A 20,820-nucleotide genomic window follows, 5' to 3' on the forward strand; every position below is an offset into this window, starting at 1 on the left:
CCTTGGACACCAGGTGGGTCAAGGAACTATCAGCCCCCTACAGGCCAAAGTGGATGCTATCCAAAAGTGGCCTGTCCCAAAGTCAAAGAAACAGGTTCAATCCTTCTTAGGCTTGGCCGGTTATTACAGACGATTTGTACCGCACTACAGCCAAATCGCTGCCCCACTGACAGACCTAATCAAAAAGAAACAGCCAAATGCTGTTCAGTGGACCGAAAAGTGTCAGAAGGCCTTTAACAAGCTTAAAGCGACACTCATGTCTGACCCTGTACTAAGGGCCCCAGACTTTGACAAACCGTTCCTAGTAACCACAGATGCGTCCGAGCGTGGTGTGGGAGCAGTTTTAATGCAGAAAGGCCCTGATCAAGAATTCCACCCTGTAGTGTTTCTCAGCAAAAAACTGTCTGAGAGGGAAAGCAACTGGTCAGTCACTGAAAAAGAATGTTACGCCATTGTCTATGCTCTGGAAAAGCTACGCCCATATGTTTGGGGATGGTGTTTCAACCTGCAAACCGACCATGCTGCACTGAAGTGGCTTCACACCGTCAAGGAAACTAACAAAAAACTTCTTCGGTGGAGTTTAGCTCTCCAAGATTTTGATTTCGACATCCAACACATCTCAGGAGCTTCTAACAAAGTGGCTGATGCACTCTCCCGTGAAAGTTTCCCAGAGTCAACTGGTTAAAATCGTCCTTGAGATGTGGAAAATATTGTTAGTCTTTATGTACTTGGTAGTATATTTAGAGATCATAGAATCATAGAATATAAGGGTTGGAAGGGACCCCAGAAGGTCATCTAGTCCAACCCCCTGCTCGAAGCAGGACCAATTCCCAGTTAAATCATCCCAGCCAGGGCTTTGTCAAGCCTGACCTTAAAAACCTCTAAGGAAGGAGATTCTACCACCTCCCTAGGTAACGCATTCCAGTGTTTCACCACCCTCTTAGTGAAAAAGTTTTTCCTAATATCCAATCTAAACCTCCCCCACTGCAACTTGAGACCATTACTCCTCGTTCTGTCATCTGCTACCATTGAGAACAGTCTAGAGCCATCCTCTTTGGAACCCCCTTGCAGGTAGTTGAAAGCAGCTATCAAATCCCCCCTCATTCTTCTCTTCTGCAGGCTAAACAATCCCAGCTCCCTCAGCCTCTCCTCATAACTCATGTGTTCCAGACCCCTAATCATTTTTGTTGCCCTTCGCTGGACTCTCTCCAATTTATCCACATCCTTCTTGAAGTGTGGGGCCCAAAACTGGACACAGTACTCCAGATGAGGCCTCACCAATGTCGAATAGAGGGGAACGATCACGTCCCTCGATCTGCTCGCTATGCCCCTACTTATACATCCCAAAATGCCATTGGCCTTCTTGGCAACAAGGGCACACTGCTGACTCATATCCAGCTTCTCGTCCACTGTCACCCCTAGGTCCTTTTCCGCAGAACTGCTGCCTAGCCATTCGGTCCCTAGTCTGTAGCTGTGCATTGGGTTCTTCCGTCCTAAGTGCAGGACCCTGCACTTATCCTTATTGAACCTCATCAGATTTCTTTTGGCCCAATCCTCCAATTTGTCTAGGTCCTTCTTGCATATGTCTTATTAACTCTGTTTTTCCTAGAGCTCCAGGAAGAAATCCCAGCCAGTGTTTCACCCTAGCTGAGATTTGGGGGGCGTGTCATAAATATAAAGGGAAGGGTAAACCCCTTTGAAATCCCTCCTGGCCAGGGGAAAGCTCCTCTCACCTGTAAAGGGTTAAGAAGCTAAAGGTAACCTCGCTGGCACCTGACCAAAATGACCAATGAGGAGACAAGATACTTTCAAAAGCTGGGAGGAGGGAGAGAAACAAAGGGTCTGGGTCTGTCTGTAGTCGTCTTGGCCGGGGATAGACCAGGAATGGAGTCTTAGAACTTTTAGTAAGTAATCTAGCTAGGTATGTGTTAGATTATGATTTCTTTAAATGGCTGAGAAAAGCATTGTGCTGAATAGAATAACTATTTCTGTCTGTGTATCTTTTTTGTAACTTAAGGTTTTGCCTAGAGGGGTTCTCTATGTTTTTGAATCTAATTACCCTGTAAGATATCTACCATCCTGATTTTACAGGGGGGATTTCTTTATTTCTATTTACTTCTATTTTTTATTAAAAGTCTTCTTGTAAAAAACTGAATGCTTTTTCATTGTTCTCAGATCCAAGGGTTTGGGTCTGTGGTCACCTATGCAAATTGGTGAGGCTTTTTATCCAACATTTCCCAGGAAAGGGGGGGTGCAAGTGTTGGGAGGATTGTTCATTGTTCTTAAGATCCAAGGGTCTGGGTCTGTAGTCACCTAGGCAAATTGGTGAGGCTTTTTACCAAACCTTGTCCAGGAAGTGGGGTGCAGGGTTTTGGGAAGTATTTTGGGGGGAAAGACATGTCCAAACAGCTCTTCCCCAGTAACCAGTATTAGTTTGGTGGTGGTAGCGGCCAGTCCAAGGACAACGGGGGGAATATTTTGTACCTTGGGGAAGTTTTGACCTAAGCTGGTAAAGATAAGCTTAGGAGGTTTTTTTCATGCAGGTCCCCACATCTGTACCCTAGAGTTCAGAGTGGGGGAGGAACCTTGACACATGCGTACGGGGACAGTTGGTTATTACCCCACCATCCCAGTAAAAATTGAGATTCAGGGGAACACTACTGAGGTAGCAGCAGGTGTAGTCCCTAAACTCCCATACCTGGTGCTCATAGGGAGGGACTTCCCAGGGTTTGGAGACTTACTCCCGGGAGGGGAATTGGAGAAGGGGGGAAACCCTAAAGTCAGTGAGGCATCCACAGTAGACTGTCAACCCCTAATCTTCTCTGAAATATCCCCAGATTTGTTCTTCACTCCCAGAGAGGGTAGAAAGTCGAAAAGGGAAAGGAGGGCAGCTAAGGCCTTGGGAACCTGAATACTGACCCAAAGCCAGAGGGTCACTCTCATAGGGAGGTGGACCCGAGCAGCTGAGAAGAAGTCCACCCAGGAGGAAGAAGCATCCGAGTCTGACCCACAGCCTAACGCCTCTGAACCAGTAGAGGCAACAGAGACTGACCCCCTAGATCTCGGGCAGATTAGCCCCGGGAGAGGAAATTTTGGATGGGACAAGGCTGAAGACCCAAGGTACGACAACGTTAGGAAGGAGGTAACTGAAATAGATGGGTCCCCGTGGAAGGAAAAACCCAGGGACCAGGACCCTACTTCATAATGAAGAAGAATCTCTTATACCGGGTTGCACCAGTACAGGGGCAGAAGGTACACCAGATCATAGTACCTCAAAAACACCGGAATGCTGTATTAAGTCTTGCCCATAGTCATCTTTTGGGGGGGGGGGCATTTGGGGGTAGAGAAGACCCTGGCACGGGTCCTGCAACGATTCTTCTGGCCCGGAGTACATGAGGCAACCTAGTGACAGAGGATGTGGAAAAAGCTAATGTACTCAATGCTTTTTTTGCCTCTGTCTTCACTAACAAGGTCAGCTCCCAGACTGCTGCGCTGGGCATCGCAACATGGGGCATAGATGGCCAGCCCTCTGTGGAGAAAGAGGTGGTTAGGGACTATTTAGAAAAGGTGGACGTGCACAAGTCCATGGGGCTGGACGAGTTGCATCCGAGAGTGCCAAAGGAACTGGCGGCTGTGATTGCAGAGCCATTGGCCATTATCTTTGAAAACTCATGGCGAACGGGGGAAGTCCCAGATGACTGGAAAAAGGCTAATGTAGTGCCAATCTTTAAAAAAGGGAAGAAGGAGGATCCTGGGAACTACAGGCCAGTCAGCCTCACTTCAGGCCCTGGAAAAATCATGGAGCAGGTCCTCAAAGAATCAATCCTGAAGCACTTACATGAGAGGAAAGTGATCAGGAACAGTCAGCATGGATTCACCAAGGGAAGGTCATGCCTGACTAATCTAATCGCCTTCTATGATGAGATTACTGGTTCTGTGGATGAAGGGAAAGCAGTGGATGTATTGTTTCTTGACTTTAGCAAAGCTTTTGACACCGTCTCCTACAGTATTCTTTTCAGCAAGTTAAAGAAGTACGGGCTGGATGAATGCACTATAAGGTGGGTAGAAAATTGGCTAGATTGTCGGGCTCAACGGGTAGTGATCAATGGCTCCATGTCTAGTTGGCAGACGGTGTCAAGTGGAGTGCCCCAGGGGTCGGTCCTGGGGCCGGTTTTGTTCAATATCTTCATAAATGATCTGGAGGATGTTGTGGATTGGACTCTCAGCAAATTTGCGGATGATACTAAACTGGGAGGAGTGGTAGATACGCTGGAGGGCAGGGATAGGATACAGAGGGACCTAGATAAATTGGAGGATTGGGCCAAAAGAAATCTGATGAGTTCAATAAGGATAAGTGCAGGGTCCTGCACTTAGGACGGAAGAACCCAATGCACAGCTATAGACTAGGGACTGAATGGCTAGGCAGCAGTTCTGCAGAAAAGGACCTAGGGGTGACAGTGGACGAGAAGCTGGATATGAGTCAGCAGTGTGCCCTTGTTGCCAAGAAGGCCAATGGCATTTTGGGATTTATAAGTAGGGGCATAGCGAGCAGATCGAGGGACGTGATCGTCCCCCTCTATTCAACATTGGTGAGGCCTCATCTGGAGTACTGTGTCCAGTTTTGGGCCCCACACTACAAGAAGGATGTGGATAAATTGGAAAGAGTCCAGCGAAGGGCAACAAAAACGATTAGGGGTCTGGAACACATGACTTATGAGGAGAGGCTGAGGGAACTGGGATTGTTTAGTCTGCAGAAGAGAAGAATGAGGGGGGATTTGATAGCTGCTTTCAACTACCTGAGAGGTGGTTCCAGAGAGGATGGTTCTAGACTATTCTCAGTGGTGGAAGAGGACAGAACAAGGAGTAATGGTCTCAAGTTGCAGTGGGGGAGGTTTAGGTTGGATATTAGGAAAAACTTTTTCACTAGGAGGGTGGTGAAACACTGGAATGCGTTGCCTAGGGAGGTGGTGGAATCTCCTTCCTTAAAAGTTTTTAAGGTCAGGCTTGACAAAGCCCTGGCTGGGATGATTTAATTGGGGATTGGTCCTGCTTTTGAGCAGGGGGTTGGATTAGATGACCTCCTGAGGTCCCTTCCAACCCGGATATTCTGATTCTAAGAAGCGTGGAGGTACTGTGCATCCTGCCCAGCGTGTCAGCTGCACAGTCCCCGTCCCCACTTGAGGGCACCTTTAGTACCCCCTTCCCATCATAGAGGTCCCCTTCGAGCGAATAGTCATGGACCTAGTGGGACCCCTGGAGAAGACAGCCCAGGGCCACCAATATATACTTGTTGTTCTGGATTATGCTACTCGCTACCCAGAAGCCGTCCCCCTGCGGAACACGGCCTCTAAAACGATAGCTAAAGAGTTGGTGGGCATCTTTGCCCGAGTGGGGCTACCAAAGGAGATATTAACAGACTAAGGTACCCCATTTGTGTTGAAGCTAATGAAGGACATCTGTACGCTGCTCCATATCCATACCCTGAGAACTTCAGTCTATCATCCGCAGACCGATGGTCTGGTAGAAAGTTTTAACCGAACCCTCAAGGCCATGATAAGGAAAGTGGTAAGTTGGGACGGGAAGGATTGGGACACCCTATTAACCTACCTTATGTTTGCAATTCCGGAGGTACCTCAGGCCTCAACTGGGTTTTTCCCCTTTGAGTTCTTATACGGACGCCACCCCCATGGCATACTAGACATCGCAAAAGAAATCTGGGAAGAGGAACCCAATGAGGGGAGAAATATACTTGCGCATGTGTTGCAGATGCGAGAACGGATAGCCCGGGTCACCCCTATTCTATGGGAACATTTGGAAAAGGTGCAGGAGGCCCAGTGAACCCACTACAATCGCCAGGCAAAAGTCCAACAGTTCCAACCAGGGGATCGGGTGATGGTGTTGGTACCCACGGCAGAAAGCAAGCTTTTGGCCCAATGGCAGGGGCCCTATGAGGTGGTTGAACCCGTGGGGAAAGTAACCTACAAGGTGTGGCAGCCAGAATGCTGGAAACAAGAACAAATTGATCACATTAACCTCTTAAAGCCTTGGCACCAACGAGAGGTGTGTGTAGTGACCCAAGAGACCCCGATCCAGGGAAATAACATGCAGAAGCAGATCAGGATATCCACTGATCTGACACCAAACCAGAAGAAGGAGGTAACTGAGATGATCAACCGATACCAGGACATGCTTTCAACTAAATCAGGTCGGACCACCAAAGCATATACCACATTATCACAGACCCTGGGGCAAAGGTAACTTTAAGGCTTTAAGCAGCAAAAAGGGAGGAGATCAAGGAGGAGTAAAAAGGATGTTGGAGCTGGGAGTCATTGAAGAGTCCCACAGTCAGTGGTCAAGCTGATTGTGTTGGTGCCCAAACCTGATGACACCACTAGGTTTTGTAATGACTTTTGCCGGCTGAATGAGAGATCCAAATTTGATGCATACCCCGTATCAAGGTGTTAGTTGACCGCCTGGGCAATGCCCGATTTTTGACCATCCTTGATTTAACAAAGGGATACTGGCAGATTTCCTCTGCCAAAGATGCGAAAGAAAAGACGGCATTCTCTACCCCAGAGAGTCTGTTTCAATATACTGTTCTTCCTTTTGGACTGCATGGGGCACCTGCCACCTTCCAGCGTCTTATGGACAAGCTCCTATGGCCCCATACCAGTTATGCAGCGGCATACCTGGATGATGTGATTATTCACACCCACGACTGGGAAACCCACTTGGAAAAGGTGGAAGCGGTTCTGGACACGCTAAGACAGGCTGGCCTCACAGCCAACCCAGCCAAGTGTGATATAGGGCTAGCCGAGGCTAAATACTTTGGCTACATTGTAGGAGGGGGCATGGTCAAGCCCCAACTAAACAAACTAGAGGCTATCCAAAATTGGATCTATTTATTTTAACAAAGAGAAACTTAAGGGGTGACTTGATTACAGTTTATCAGTACCTACATAGGAAACAAATATTTGATAATAGGCTCTTCAATGTAACAGAGAAACGTATAACAGAATCCAATGGCTGGAAGTTGAAACTAGAAAAATTCAGACTAGAGACAAGGCATAATTTTTTAATAGTGGGAATAATTAACCATTGGAACAATTTACCAATGGTCGTGGTTGATTCTCCATCACTGACAATTTTAAAATCAAATTTGGATGTTTTTCTAAAACATATACCCTAGGAATGATTTTGGGGAAGTTGTATGGCCTGTGTTATACAGGAGGTCAGACTAGATGATCAGAAAGGTCCCTTCCGGCCTTAGAATCTATGACCTGATCAGAGAATTTTAAACTATGGTTAATATTTCCTCATAAAGCAGTCCCTCCATATTGGTAGCCTTTTTTGCTCTTTCCGGAATTCCAAATGATATATAACTATTTGTTTAGCTGCCCAGAACTAAGTATGCAGAATTCCAGATGCAGTCTCACCAGATTCATAGTTCACCTTCCTGGTCTCAAGTATCATGAGGGTTAGTCATGTTAATCAGTGTAAAGGTTCCTTCCCCACTCTGAACTCTAGGGTACAGATGTGCAGAGCTACATGAAAGACCCCCTAAGCTTATTCTTCCCAGCTTAGGTTAAAGAATTCCTCAAGGTACAAACTTTGCCTTGTCCTTGAACCCTATGCTGCCACCACAAAGCGTGTTAAACAAAGAACAGGGAAAGAGCCCACTTGGAGACATCTTCCCCCAAATATCCACCCAAGCACTACACTCCCTTTCCTGGGGAAGGCTTGATAAAAATCCTCACCAATTTGCATAGGTGAACACAGACCCAAACCCTTGGATCTTAAGAACAATGAAAAAGCAATCAGGTTCTTAAAAGAAGAATTTTAATTAAAGAAAAGGTAAAAGAATCACCGCTGTAAAATCAGGATGGTAAATACCTTACAGGGTAATCGGATTCAAAACATAGAGAATCCCTCTAGGCAAAACCTTAAGTTACAAAAAGACACAAAAACAGGAATATACATTCCATTCAGCACAGCTATTTTACCAGCCATTAAACAAAAGGAAATCTAATGCATTTCTAGCTAGATTACTTACTAACTTAAGGAGTTATGAAGAGCATTCCTGATCTGTTCCCGGCAAAAGCATCACCCAGACAGACAGACCCTTTGTTTCTCCCCTCCCCCCCTCCAGCTTTGAAAGTATCTTGTCTCCTCATTGGTCATTTTGGTCAGGTGCCAGCGAGGTTATCTTAGCTTCTTAACCCTTTACAGGTGAAAGGGTTTTGCCTCTGGCCAGGAGGGATTTTATAGTTCTGTACACAGAAAGGTGGTTACCCTTCCCTTTATATTTATGACAATCTGTATCCACAAAAACAACAAGGAGTCTGGTGGCACCTTAAAGACTAACAGATTTCTTTGGGCATAAGCTTTCATGGGTAAAGAAGTGGACTTTTTACCCATGAAAGCTTATGCCCAAATAAATCTGTTAGTCTTTAAGGTGCCACCAGACTTCTTCTTGTCTTCCTGGTCTATGCAGGAAGTCCTTAATTGCACTGAACTCTTTTCTGCCCGGTTCCGTTGTAAATTCATAAACTAGTTTGCAATGTTCTAGAATGCCACCCAGGTCTCTTTCAACCTTGCTGCTTTCCTATTGTCTTCCTCCCACTGAATATCTATGTTTCATATGTTCTGCCTTGCTGCATTAGTTTGCATTTTTCCTCAATGTAATCCCATTTGTGCAATTTCCTGATCATGCTCTTTATTTCCTTTGGTATTATTTCTCATTTCTCAGTGAAATATTTCTCATTTTAGTATAGTCTTCCATTTTAACCAATGTGCTATTTAATACCTCTTTCTAACCATCCTTACAAAGGATGTACCTAACACCCACCTCTACATTTTGGTCCAGTTTATACTTAAAAAGAAAAAGAGTTGTCTTTGCTTATTCCATTTTAAAAAACAGGTTCAGTCTGAGATTCATTAAATTTTTTGCTTTGTCACTATGGGCCTCACAAAAGTCCAAACTGGCTTCCCCGCCCCCCCGAAAATCTTCCAGTAATTAACACCAAAGCAGCTTTATAGGTAATAACAACGCTGATATAGACAAGGCATCAGCAGTCAGTGGTGTTTCAGCCACTGTGTTGAATAGACTTCTTCTGAACAGGGTAAAGCCTGGTCTGTGCTAGGAATTTACATCAGTATAGCTACATCTCTCAGGGATATGAAAAATCCACATCCCTGAGATATGTAGCTATACCAACCTAACCTCCAGTATAAATAATGTTAGGTCGACAGTCAACCTGGCTACTGCCTGTGGGTGAGGTGGATTACCTATCAAACTGGGAGAGTATATCTAATGGGGTCTCACAGGAATCAGCATAGACGTGTGCAGCACATTTCATTAGGGTGTGCACCCAGAGAATTTTTTTTTAAGTTGAACATTTATTGAATACTCAATCATAAAGGGATAGCTCAGTGGTTTGAGCATTGGCCTACTAAACTCAGGGTTGTGAGTTCAATCCTTGAGGGGGCCATTTAGGGATCTGGGGATAAATTAGGGACGGTACTTGGTAGGATGATTTAATTGGGGATTGGTCCTGCTTTGAGCAGGGGGTTGGACTAGATGACCTCCTGAGGTCCCTTCCAACCCTGATATTCCATGACGAAGCCAATTCTTTTTCAGTGTACAAAATCGTGAGTCGAGGCGCTGTTGGGACATTGTACTTAGTTTTTTACATGTGCTAGTTTTGAAAAGGCTCTTTCACATGAACAGCTTGTAACAGGTAAGACTGCAAAGCATTGAATAGATTTGTAAAAGGCCTGGAACATGGAAGATTGATCTGATTCCTTTAGCCAATCAAGCCACTCTCTGGTGGTGTTTGTAGTGCTACCTTTAGGAACAGATCCGTTATAACCCCGAAGCAATCCGACTTCAGCTTCCAACTCATCCAAGGACACTTTAAATTTGTTGGCAATGATTCTCATATCGTCCCTGCCAATGTCTAAGCTCAGCAGTTTTCCCATTGCAGTCACAATTTTACAAGTCTGCTGTTCAAATTACTGGTCAATGCCGGTAATCATTGAGTCTAGGAGTGGGTAAAATGAAGTTATTCTCTCCTGCTCCTCTTTTGTATCAAAGTGATGCTGGGACTCAAACGCGTCATCAATATGAGTGGACATTTTTCTCTTCTTAACTGGGGGAACCAATATATCATTCTCTACACCCATTTTCACATTGTCATTGAAAATAGACTGAAAATACTCTGGGCCACTTCTCATCGCAGCCAAAGAGTTACGCAAGCTTTTCACCCCTGTCATTGCAGTAAGTAAGTTGAGATCTGGAGCTTGAAGAGCCTTACTCACTTTTACCACCATCTGGAGAATAGGGTGCTTCATGTGAAGGGCAAAGATGAACTTGAATGAATTTAGTTCATGGATAAGGCCCCTGGCTTTTATTTTAGCGTCAGCAAGGCAAGTTGTTTCGATAATCTCTTGTAAAGCTTGTGAAATGAGGGAGTAGTTTTGTTTTACAGCAGCCACTGCTTCTACTCTGCAGGCCCATCTTGTGTTTGATAGTGACTTCAAAGTCTTCAACTGGGATCCTACTTGTGAAATCTTCTCCATTACTGTATGTCACACAGGATTCCCCTCCATGAAGGCATAAAGAGTCTGAATAACACCAAAAAAATCAGACAGTTCTGTTTTGTTTACTTGAAGTGCATGCATCTACTAGGATGAGGTTCAAACAATGCACACAGCAGTGTACGTAGAGTATTTCACTGTTTCTTTACATTTCATTTAAACTCCCGCAGTACAGCCAGACTGATCGTAGATGCCCCATCAAAACAGATAGACATCACTGATGACCAGTTAATTTTAAGAATGCCAAGGATGTCATTTAGCTGGTCAAAAATAGACTGAGCATCAACTGTTAATAGTCTCTGAACAGTCAGAAAATGTTCAACTGGACTATGTTTTTCATTGTCAAAATACCGCAACACAACGGACATCTGTTCATGGTGTTCACAGTCAGTAGTGTCGTTGGCAATTATTGAGACCATTTTTCCATGTGGTGAAGACACAATCTTTTGTTGCACAACGTTATGCAAGGCCACAATTAAATCATTTTGGATGCAATTACTCAGACAGGTAGTGTTTCGAGGAGATTGTTGCACATGCTTTGCCATTACAGGATCGTATTTTTGGAGCATACTGACAAGATTTAGAAATAAACCTTTCTCAAAACTGTCAGCTTTTTCATTGTGACCCCTGAATGGTCTCCCACCTTTCGCCAAACACAGAACAATGTCAGTCAGTCACTCCATTACAGTTTGGTTATGGCACCGTTCTTCTTGTTTAGACAGATAAGCCTGCTTGCCCTCATCCAACAATACATCAATAGGTTTCCCTTCATTAACACTTGACCATGAAGAACAGCTCAACCCATGAGATTTTGACAATTGGTGGTTTTAAAAACATTTGTTAGTCCTATGCCAGTTTCTGAATCCCTTATCAATAAATGCTGGATCAGTGTGACCTTTGTTTGTTGCATCATTAGAGAAGAAGAAACGGCAGTAAAAGCAAAATGCTGCATCCTTTGTTGAGCTATATTTTAACTACCTATACTGTTCATACCAATCGGACTGAAAACTTCTTTGTTTATTCCCTATTTTACTTCTAGGAAACATGCTCAATCTAGGCTGATAAGGACCTCTAGATAATCAAGACCGGCATTCTAATCTATTTTTTGGAATATCACAGACCGGGTCATCAGATGGAATGTTTAATGGCTTTGAATAGGAACTACACTGACCTGAACTAAGAGACAAAGTCTGTTTCTGTTGGTCATTACTCAGTTTATTGCACGCACTAGAACTGGTGGCAGCATTAGCTTCATGTAAATTCTTAACCAAGGTATTTGCACTGCTATCGGCACATTCATTATAATTCAGTTTGTCTGCTCCTTTTCTTAACAACGAACCGATCCATATTTTAAAATTAAAAGGGGGTATAATACGATTGAATTAAAACATAAAGCCACGGGCTTGTTATGCTATTTCAGTAGAGTACACGCAACAAAGATTACAAACACTGTAGACACTGTGCTGGGCACACCTGATGTGGCCACTTGTACAGGTCAAATAATTTTCTAAAATAGTAGTCGGAGGAGGCGGGGAGGACCAACGGTAATGCGACACCGCAGTAGTGGAGACGCATGCTGCGAGCGAACGCAGGCTTTCTATACCTTTCTACAACATCTATATAACACAATTTGACGCTTATTGCATAATACAACAATCCATACTTTAAAACTAAAAGAGCGTATCATGCAATTAAATTAAAATTCAAAGCCACTTTTTTTCAGACATTAGGGCAGGGGTCTCAATCTAAAAATGACCATGAGGGCCCCATGAGGACTAGTGCATTAGCCCGAGGGCCGCATCACTGATACCCCCATCATTGCCCCCAGCCCTGCCCCTTCCATGAGGCCCCGCCCTGCCTCTTCCCACCCCTTCCCTGTCCCCCATTCCAACCCCTTCCCCATATTTTTCCGTCTGATTTTATAACCAAGTAGTTTTTAAGTGAGGTGAAACATGGGTATGCAAGACAAATCAGCCTCCTGAAAGGGGTACAGTAATCTGGAAAAGTTGAGAGCCACTGGTCTTGCAGGTTCCAGAGAAGCAGCAGTGTTAGTCTGTATCCACAAAAAGAAAAGGAGGACTTGTGGCACCTTACAGTCTAGCAGGCATTACATGGGCCTGCCATAGCACAGGGGGGCTGACCTTCTACTCCTTCTTGCCACCCATTCCAGCCCTACATTTCACTGCAGTTTGTGCTAGGCCACCATAAACCAGGATTCGTACTGGTGCAGCTTCCCCGCTGCTACAAACAGGCCCAGTATAGGCAGCGCCTGAGTTAGGGCAGCTGCAACTTGCTCCATTTATGCAGGCTCCTGCTTTGGCCGCGCCCCCGGAGAGGAAGCCCCTGGCCCAGTTCCACCTCAGCGGCCCCCAGCACCGCTCCCCGTGCGGGTGGTGCGCTGCCCCCAGCAACTCGCCCCGCCCCCAGCGGGCATTCTGTTACATTTACGCGGGCGCTGGGGGGGAGGGGCGCGGCGCGGCGCGAGGCTCCATCTCGGCGCGAGCGGGCGGCGCCATGGAGCTAACGGCCCCGCCGCGGCCCTGGGCCTTCCTCTCGCTGGCGGCCGCGGCGCTGCTGCTGCCGGAGGCGGCGGGTGAGTGACCGGGCCCCAGCTTCGCCTGACCCCAAAGAACAGGGAGCGAGGCGGGGCCTCTCTCCAGTGACGTCAGCGCCCGCCTCGCCGGGAGATCCTCGGGCCGCGCCTCCCTGGCTCCGGCCAGCGGCCCCGCCTAGAGGCCAATTGACAGCGGCGTCTCCGCGGGCTGAGGGAGTCCGCGCTGCGCCTGCGCGCCGGACGCTGAAGGCTCAACCGGGCGCGCGCGCGCGCTTCCCTCCCCCGCCACGGGCCCGCCCGGACTGGTGCGATTGACAGCGCGAGGAACGTCCCGCGCGCCAGCGGGGCCCGGGGTTCGCGGCTGCCGGTCAGCTGCGTGTCAGTCATCCCAGGCGGTGCGAGGAGGAGGGGGCACCTGCTGAAGGAGCCCGCTGGGCCTGGCGGCTCCGGCTCCTTCGCCTCGCGTCCCTCCGCAGCGCTGCTCTGGTACAGGAGCTCCGAGGAGCAGCTTCGTGCTCGGTGAATTTTAAAATCGCCGAGTTGCTTAAGGTCCCTTGGCTGCCAGCTGGAAAGGTTGGCGGAGTTTTCCCTCACATGTCCCTCAAATACTGGTCAGACGGGCCGGTGACAGGCTCATGGCTATTCAGTCTTCTGCATTGCGGTCAAGCTGCTTGCCCTTGCATCTGTTGTATACAGGCTCTGGTACGACGGACGTGGCTTCCCTCCTTTGCCACACTCTTAATCGGGGATTCCTGGACCTGGGGGTGCAGTAGCACCCCTTGGCTTGAAGTAATTATAACAACCCAAATAAATGGTTTCCGCCTTCAGCGCCCTCACTATGCCCCAGCACCAGTCCCCTTAATAGGCCCCAAACTTTGTCATTACTCTTCTATTTGGTGCTGATCCAATTTTGATTACTCCTCCCCTTCTGAATGAAACAGCTGGTGAACTTTTCTTTTGCCAGACTCCTTTACTTGCTCATGTTAAAAAAACTAGTGGAGACCCACTTGTGGTGCTGCCAACTCAATTTTATCAAGACTCACGCTACTTGTGTTCTTAAAGGCTGAGCTTCTTGAGTTGTTATTGTATGAAACTCAGCTTTCTTTCTTTCTTTCTTTTTCAAGGTAAATTTTTAGCCCTCCTGGTTCTCGATAAAAGCTTGAAAATGTACAATAAAGATTCAAAACCAGATGGCAAACAGGAAGGACCCAAAATGTGTATTTGGAATATCTCATGATTTTAAACCACTCAGAATTTTTGCACAGCTGGGATTGGGAAGCGGGTCACTTACTTTGGGAAGCATTTGAGTTGGACACATCTTCCTTTCTTTGTTTTTTGTCAAATGTTTGTGTGATTCTGTAATCTATCAACATGTCTTTTGACTCAAAATTCTCTTTGGCAGGAAAGCTATTAATTTGCAATCGATTTTACTTGTCATATAATTAAATGTACATGTAGTGCTGTATAAACTTATAAAAAGAAAAGGAGTACTTGTGGCACTTTAGAGACTAACCAATTTATTTGAGCATAAGCTTTGCATCTGATGAAGTGAGCTATAGCTCACAAAAGCTTATGCTCAGATAAATTGGTTAGTCTCTAAGGTGCCACAAGTACTCCTTTTCTTTTTGCAAATACAGACTAACACAGCTGTTACTCTGAAACCTGTATAAACTTATGTAACCCTTCTGCCAGATGCAGCCAGCAGCAACCAGGCAGGGTTCAATATCTAGGAGTTACTTTGCATTGATACAGAACCGGCTTGAGTCCCAACCCAGTAACCTGGGAAATTTACACACCACCTCGGGCACCTCTGAGAGGCAATACTTCCCCAGTCGTAAGCACAGAGTCTGATTGTAGAAAAGAAACTTTTAATAAAAGGAGGGAAGTAACTGCATTATTTAGGAAAACACTGCAAACAGGGTTCATAAACATAAACCATGAGTAAATGACTCACCCCAAGTACAGTAACTCCTCACTTAATGTCTTGCAGATTAACATTATTTCGTTGTTACGTCACTGATTTATTAGAAAACATGCTCATTTAAAGTTGTGCAATGCTCCCTTCTAATGTTTGGCAGCTGCCTGCTTTGTACACTGCTTGCAGGAAGAGCAGTCTTTTGTCTGGTGAAAAACATTTCCCTGGAACCTCCCCCCGCATTTACATTAATTCTTATGGGGAAATTGGATTCACTTAAAACCTTATTGCTTAAAGTAGCATTGTTTCAGGAACATAACTACAACATTAAGCAAGGAGTTACTGTAGGTTGGGCAGTGTCTATGCCAGGTTAAACCAGCCTAGGAATGGCTCTTGATGAGAGTGTGTAGCCTCCTGGCTAGGGATACCTGTCACCACCCCTGTTACTTTTACAGTTGTCGGACATTTGAGCCTGTGGCTTAGCAAGATTCTTTCAACTGAGGGTGGCCCCCTCATTTGGGACAGGTTAAGCACAGTCCTGCTTTCCTGTATTCCTACAATAATTACAACATTGGTAACCATATTTCACTACCCCTGCATTCAGTACTAAGGTGATTTGTACCCAACACCAGACAAAGTTGATCACTTGGACACTGCTGTATCTGCTGAATATGTAAGCAAAGCAGGAGCAAACTGTATTTACATAAACACACCCAAGTGATTTCCCTTCCCTGCTAGCTGTCAGGGAAGCATTCATTCAGACCCTGCTTACACTTATAATAAAAATAGTAAGAAAAATTGTTGTATACTTTGATACCATATAGATAACCATTTGACTGAAAACATTAGCGAAGCATGCTTTCTGCTGCAGCATACTCAAAGGACTTCATAGTCATATATTTGAAAATATCCCCTTTCTATCCACTAAACAAAATTCATATCTCCCCCAACCCCCAAACTAAAAGTATGGTTAAATTAAACTCAGCAGTGCTTCAGTTATGTTTAGTGGCTATGATGTGGGCTTTATGCATGATACTCTGGGTTTCATGTCTTAAATTTTCATCCCTGCTTAGTGATCAAAATGTGGAAATCATTTATCCTTGTTGTTCACAAGTAAATAGATGGACCGATGACTGCATGATATATTGTTTGCATTCTCCAGTAACATTGGCTGTTGGTTCAAATGTTTTCCTCTATCCTTACTATTCAGACCTTTGTCAATCTGGTTAAAGCATAATTTGAATACTTTAGAATTATTTTGTTTTCATTTTAAAGTTCCAGAGAAGATTAGCATTAAAGACTTTGTGAGTGTCTATCTCAAGCAAGCAGATAGGGGAAGTACTGTAAATCTTGAAAGACAGTTGGAATTCTAGGTTAGAAATTAGACCACTGTAATTTTAAAACTGGAAACATTTTAAGACTTCACTGACACTGGACTTTTCCAATACCATCATTCATTTAAAAAAAATAAAAAATCTAACATCTACAGTTAACTCAGAAGATGACTTCTGAACTTGCTTATTGCACTGCAGTATTGTTTGTCTTATAAGCCTTGGCCTTGGAAAAATCTGCAATTAAAAACAAAATTTGATAGCTGGCCTTTGTCACAGTTCAGAGAAACTGCACCTGTATCCCCCTTCTATCATCCAACAAGGGCACCCACTCTTAGGCTTTCAGCTCCCCAGCCATCACCTCTCTTGGGTGGAGACTCATGTCTCCCTACTGATCAGGATATTTCCAGGCTGCTGAGCTCCCCGACTACACTATGAATCCCCAAATAATACAGATTCTTACATTAAGCATGCTTTGCCTTCTCTTCAGAGGCTATAAACAGAGTAATTACATACAGTTAAGAAGCAAGCACATTTATTCTTAAGGTGAAAGGCTTACAGAGAAAACAAAAGAACCTGTATGCAGGCTTATAAGCTTACCCCCTGACTCCAACAAGAACTCTGGCAGATGAACAGTCCCTCAAACCCCACCAAAGGGTTTTTCTGTGGTCACAAGTTCATAACACCTGTTAGATAAGAACTATCACCCCCATGAATCTGTGAGGCACTCTTTGATCCAGTTTGGTCATCTGGTCTGGTCCTCATGTAACTGGCAATCAGCAGAAATTAGGTTTCTCCTCAGGCTGCAGCTGTAAAAGGATGGCTCTGGCGGTGGAAAGTTGCCTTCACCTTCCAAGTATTTCCTAGGAATCCCACTTAACATTGTTTGTCTAGCACGTTGTTTCAAAAAGTCCTTTGATGCTCATAACACTTGCAGTGTTTAAACTAGCACTGTGTAGAAAAAAGTAGGTCGACTTTGCCTCTGTGTCGTTCTGGGTGGTGGTGTTAGTGTATCAATGAAATGAGGCACTTACAGCAGCGGGAGACAAATTTAGGTTTGGGTGCATCCAAAACTGACAAAATGAGTCAACTTAGGTTGACCTAACTTGATAGTGTAGACCAGTCTGAAGAGTCTAAATAGAAGAATAGAATTGTTCTTAGAAGCAGAAACTAACCAGTCACCTCATGCATGGTAGGATCCAAATAAAGATTTATTACTAATTCATAGATTAGCATTGCAGGCTACTTCAGGTTTGAAGATTGTTCTCTACAGAAATAATAACTGCTAGACAGATGATTTTAAAATAACAGTTTAAAATATAAGTAGGTTTTTGTTTAGAGGCTATGAAAAATCTGAAGTATTACCTGCCATGCACTGCATCCTGATTATAATGAGTGGAGCTTTTACTGTACCAAAACATCATTGCAATAAATAGAGATCTTTCTATGAATCATGATCTTATCTAAAATTTGTAGAATTATCAAAAAATATGTAAATGTTTACAATTAAGTATATTAGTAAGGAATACCTTTATTAATGTTTCATCTCTTATGGAAGAAAACAAGATTTATGTGCGTCCCAACCATCAGGGAACAAACCAGTTCTGAAGTCTTAGTTAAGGTTCTGAATGACCTCCCCTTAACACCAGCACCTACCTGCCTATTTGGTCACCACCTAGAGCATTTTTACCAAGCTTGGGAGCATATTACACAAGACCATTGGGTTTTAGAAATAGTTCAATCGGGCTATTCCATGCCTTTTACTTTTTGCCCCCCTACTCTACCCACCTCCCCGCCTTGGGTCTGTTCTCATGAGCACCTTATAAGACTGGAAGTAGATCGTCTGCCACAGCTAGATGCTGTGGAACCTGTACCAACACAATACAGAGGGAAGGGTTTTTATTCCCACTATTTCCTAACCCAGAAGAAAAGTGGTGGATGGCGACCGATAGTAGACATTTGAAAACTCAACAAATTCATATGCTCCCAAAAATTCAAGATGGTTACCTTAGGCACAATAATCCCAGCGCTGGAACAGGGGGACAGGTTTTCAGCCATCGACCTACAAGATGCATATTTTCACATCTCAATACATCCAGCTCACAAACGATTCCTCCGATTCACAGGGGGACACGACCGCTTCCAATACAGGGTGCTCCGATTGGGACTGTCCACAGCACTGAGGGTGTTCTCCAAAACCCTTGCAGTAGTTGCAGCTCACCTGCGCAAACAAGGGATCATATTTTTGCCATACTTAGATGATTGCCTTACCAAAGGACACTCATACACAGAGACAGAAACAATCACACAATAGACCATCAACCTCTTCCAAAGACTGGGGTTGCAAATAAACTTTCAGAAGTCACATTGATACCCACAGAACAACTAGAATTCATCAGGACACATCAGGACTCAACTCAAGCCAGAGCCCTAGCCAACAAACATCTCATAGATGTCAGTTACATCTGTCCACGAATCGAGGCACCGATGTGCCTATAATTACTAGGACACATGGCTGCCTCCATGTTCGTGGCAAAATACATCAGATTACACATGCGCTGTCTTCAGGGCTGGCTGCGTTCAGTATACAAACCCACCAAACAGCCTCAACATGGTGGTAACACCACCGACCAAGGTTTTAGCATCCCTACAATGGTGGACAAGACCAGAGAACATCTGCATAGGGGTTCCCTTTCACCACAGACCTCCTTCAGTCATGATCACAACAGATGCCTCCCTACGGGGCTAGGGGGAACACCTGGAGCACCACACGACACAAGGCAGGTGGTCGACATCGGAAGCATGCCTTCATGTAAACCTGCTAGAACTCAGAGCAGTAAGATACGCCTGTCTTCACTTCCTACCACTTATAAGAAACGAATCAATTCGAGTGATGACAGACAATGTTACATGTATATTCTATATCAACAGACAAGAGAGGGCACGATCCCACTCCCCATGCACTGAAGCCATGAGACTATGGAACTGGTGTATCCAACACCACATCGACATCTCAGCTTCTTACCAACCAGGATGCCAAAACACCACCGCCGACACATTAAGCAGATGGCTCTCACAAGAGCACGAATGGGAACTGAACCCTACAGTCTTACAACAGATATTTTATCAATGGGGGTTCCCATCTATCGATTTATGTGCCACAGCACAGAACCACAATTTTGTTCCAGGGGTGGGACTTGGTCCCCTATCCCTGGGGACACTTTCCTAATCTAGTGGGACTAGTATGCATTCCTATCGATCCCACTACTACACAGAGTCCTATGCAAGACCAGGGATGACAAAGCCAAGATCATCTTGATTGCTCCAGTGTGGCCCAGACAGACCCGGTACCCTTACCTGCTGCGTTTGCCAGTTTGCCCTCCATGAACTCTTCCAATGAGATCAGACCTACTGTCACAGTCCGATGGTCAGATCCTCCATCCACAATTGGAGAAGCGCCATCTGAAAGCGTGGCTCCTCCATGGTTCCAATTACACGAGTTAACCTGTTCGGAGCAGGTTAAACACGTGTTTTTGAACAGCAGACGTGAGTCCATGTGCAATACTTACCTACAAAAGTGGAAACGTTTTTCCACATGATGCCTACATAAACGACTTACTCCCTGCACTACGCCACTTCCAGTAATGCTAGACTACCTTGTGGAGCTAGAACTCAGGTTTATCATTCAGCTCTATCAAAGCACATCTCGTGGCGATTAACACCTTCCATGACAAAATCGACAGATTCTCAACATTTACACATCCAACTACAAAACACTTCCTTGCAGGACTTCAGAACCTTTACCCTGAAGTACACTCTCCCACTCCCATGTAGGTTCTAAACTTAGTCCTCAGGGCACTCATGAGACCACCCCTTCAAACTCCTAACTGCCTGCTCCTTACTATACATGTCAATGAAGGTAGCATTCCTCGTTGCCATCACATTGGCTAGAAGGGTAAGCGAGATTAGCGCACTGATGGCCAATCCACCCTACATGATCCTTTTCAAGGATAAGATCACATTGTGACCTTACCCGAAATTCCTTCCGAAAGTGGCATCCACCTTCCACATCAACCAGCCTATACACCTCCCTATGCTCTACCCTAAATCACATAAATCCTCACAGGAGGCTTCATTACACACCCTTGATGTTAGGAGGGCCATAGCCTTCTACTGAGAACAAAACTTTTCGTAAATCCCCAAGTTCATTTTGACAACCAAATGATCCAGGGTACTGCAATATCCAAGCAACGACTTTCCAAGTGGATATCGGACGGTATCTAATCATGCTATCAAACCGATGACATAGAATCTCCTCCTGGGATCAGGTCCCATTCTACTCGTGCCATGGCAACACATCGTACCCATTCCAGACATTTGCAAAGCCACCACATGGGCATCAGAACATACTTTGTCCAAGC

The 20,820-nt window shown here is 45.1% G+C and overlaps 1 protein-coding gene across 2 annotated transcripts in view; it reads left to right on the forward strand.

Annotated features, from left to right (window-relative positions):
- The first annotated feature begins 12,932 nt into the window (after positions 1-12,932).
- The window catches only part of LOC125631922 (zona pellucida-binding protein 1-like), a 47,905-nt gene continuing 40,017 nt past the window's right edge, over positions 12,933-20,820 (forward strand). For both annotated transcript variants that reach the window (XM_075125513.1, XM_075125514.1), the window contains exon 1: positions 12,933-13,192. In XM_075125513.1, the coding sequence (XP_074981614.1) occupies positions 13,114-13,192 (79 nt within the window). In that variant the 5' untranslated portion in view covers positions 12,933-13,113. The remainder of the gene's footprint in view (positions 13,193-20,820) is intronic.

This window comes from Caretta caretta, chromosome 2 (assembly GCF_965140235.1).
Source record: "Caretta caretta isolate rCarCar2 chromosome 2, rCarCar1.hap1, whole genome shotgun sequence".
Classification (NCBI taxonomy): domain Eukaryota; kingdom Metazoa; phylum Chordata; order Testudines; family Cheloniidae; genus Caretta; species Caretta caretta.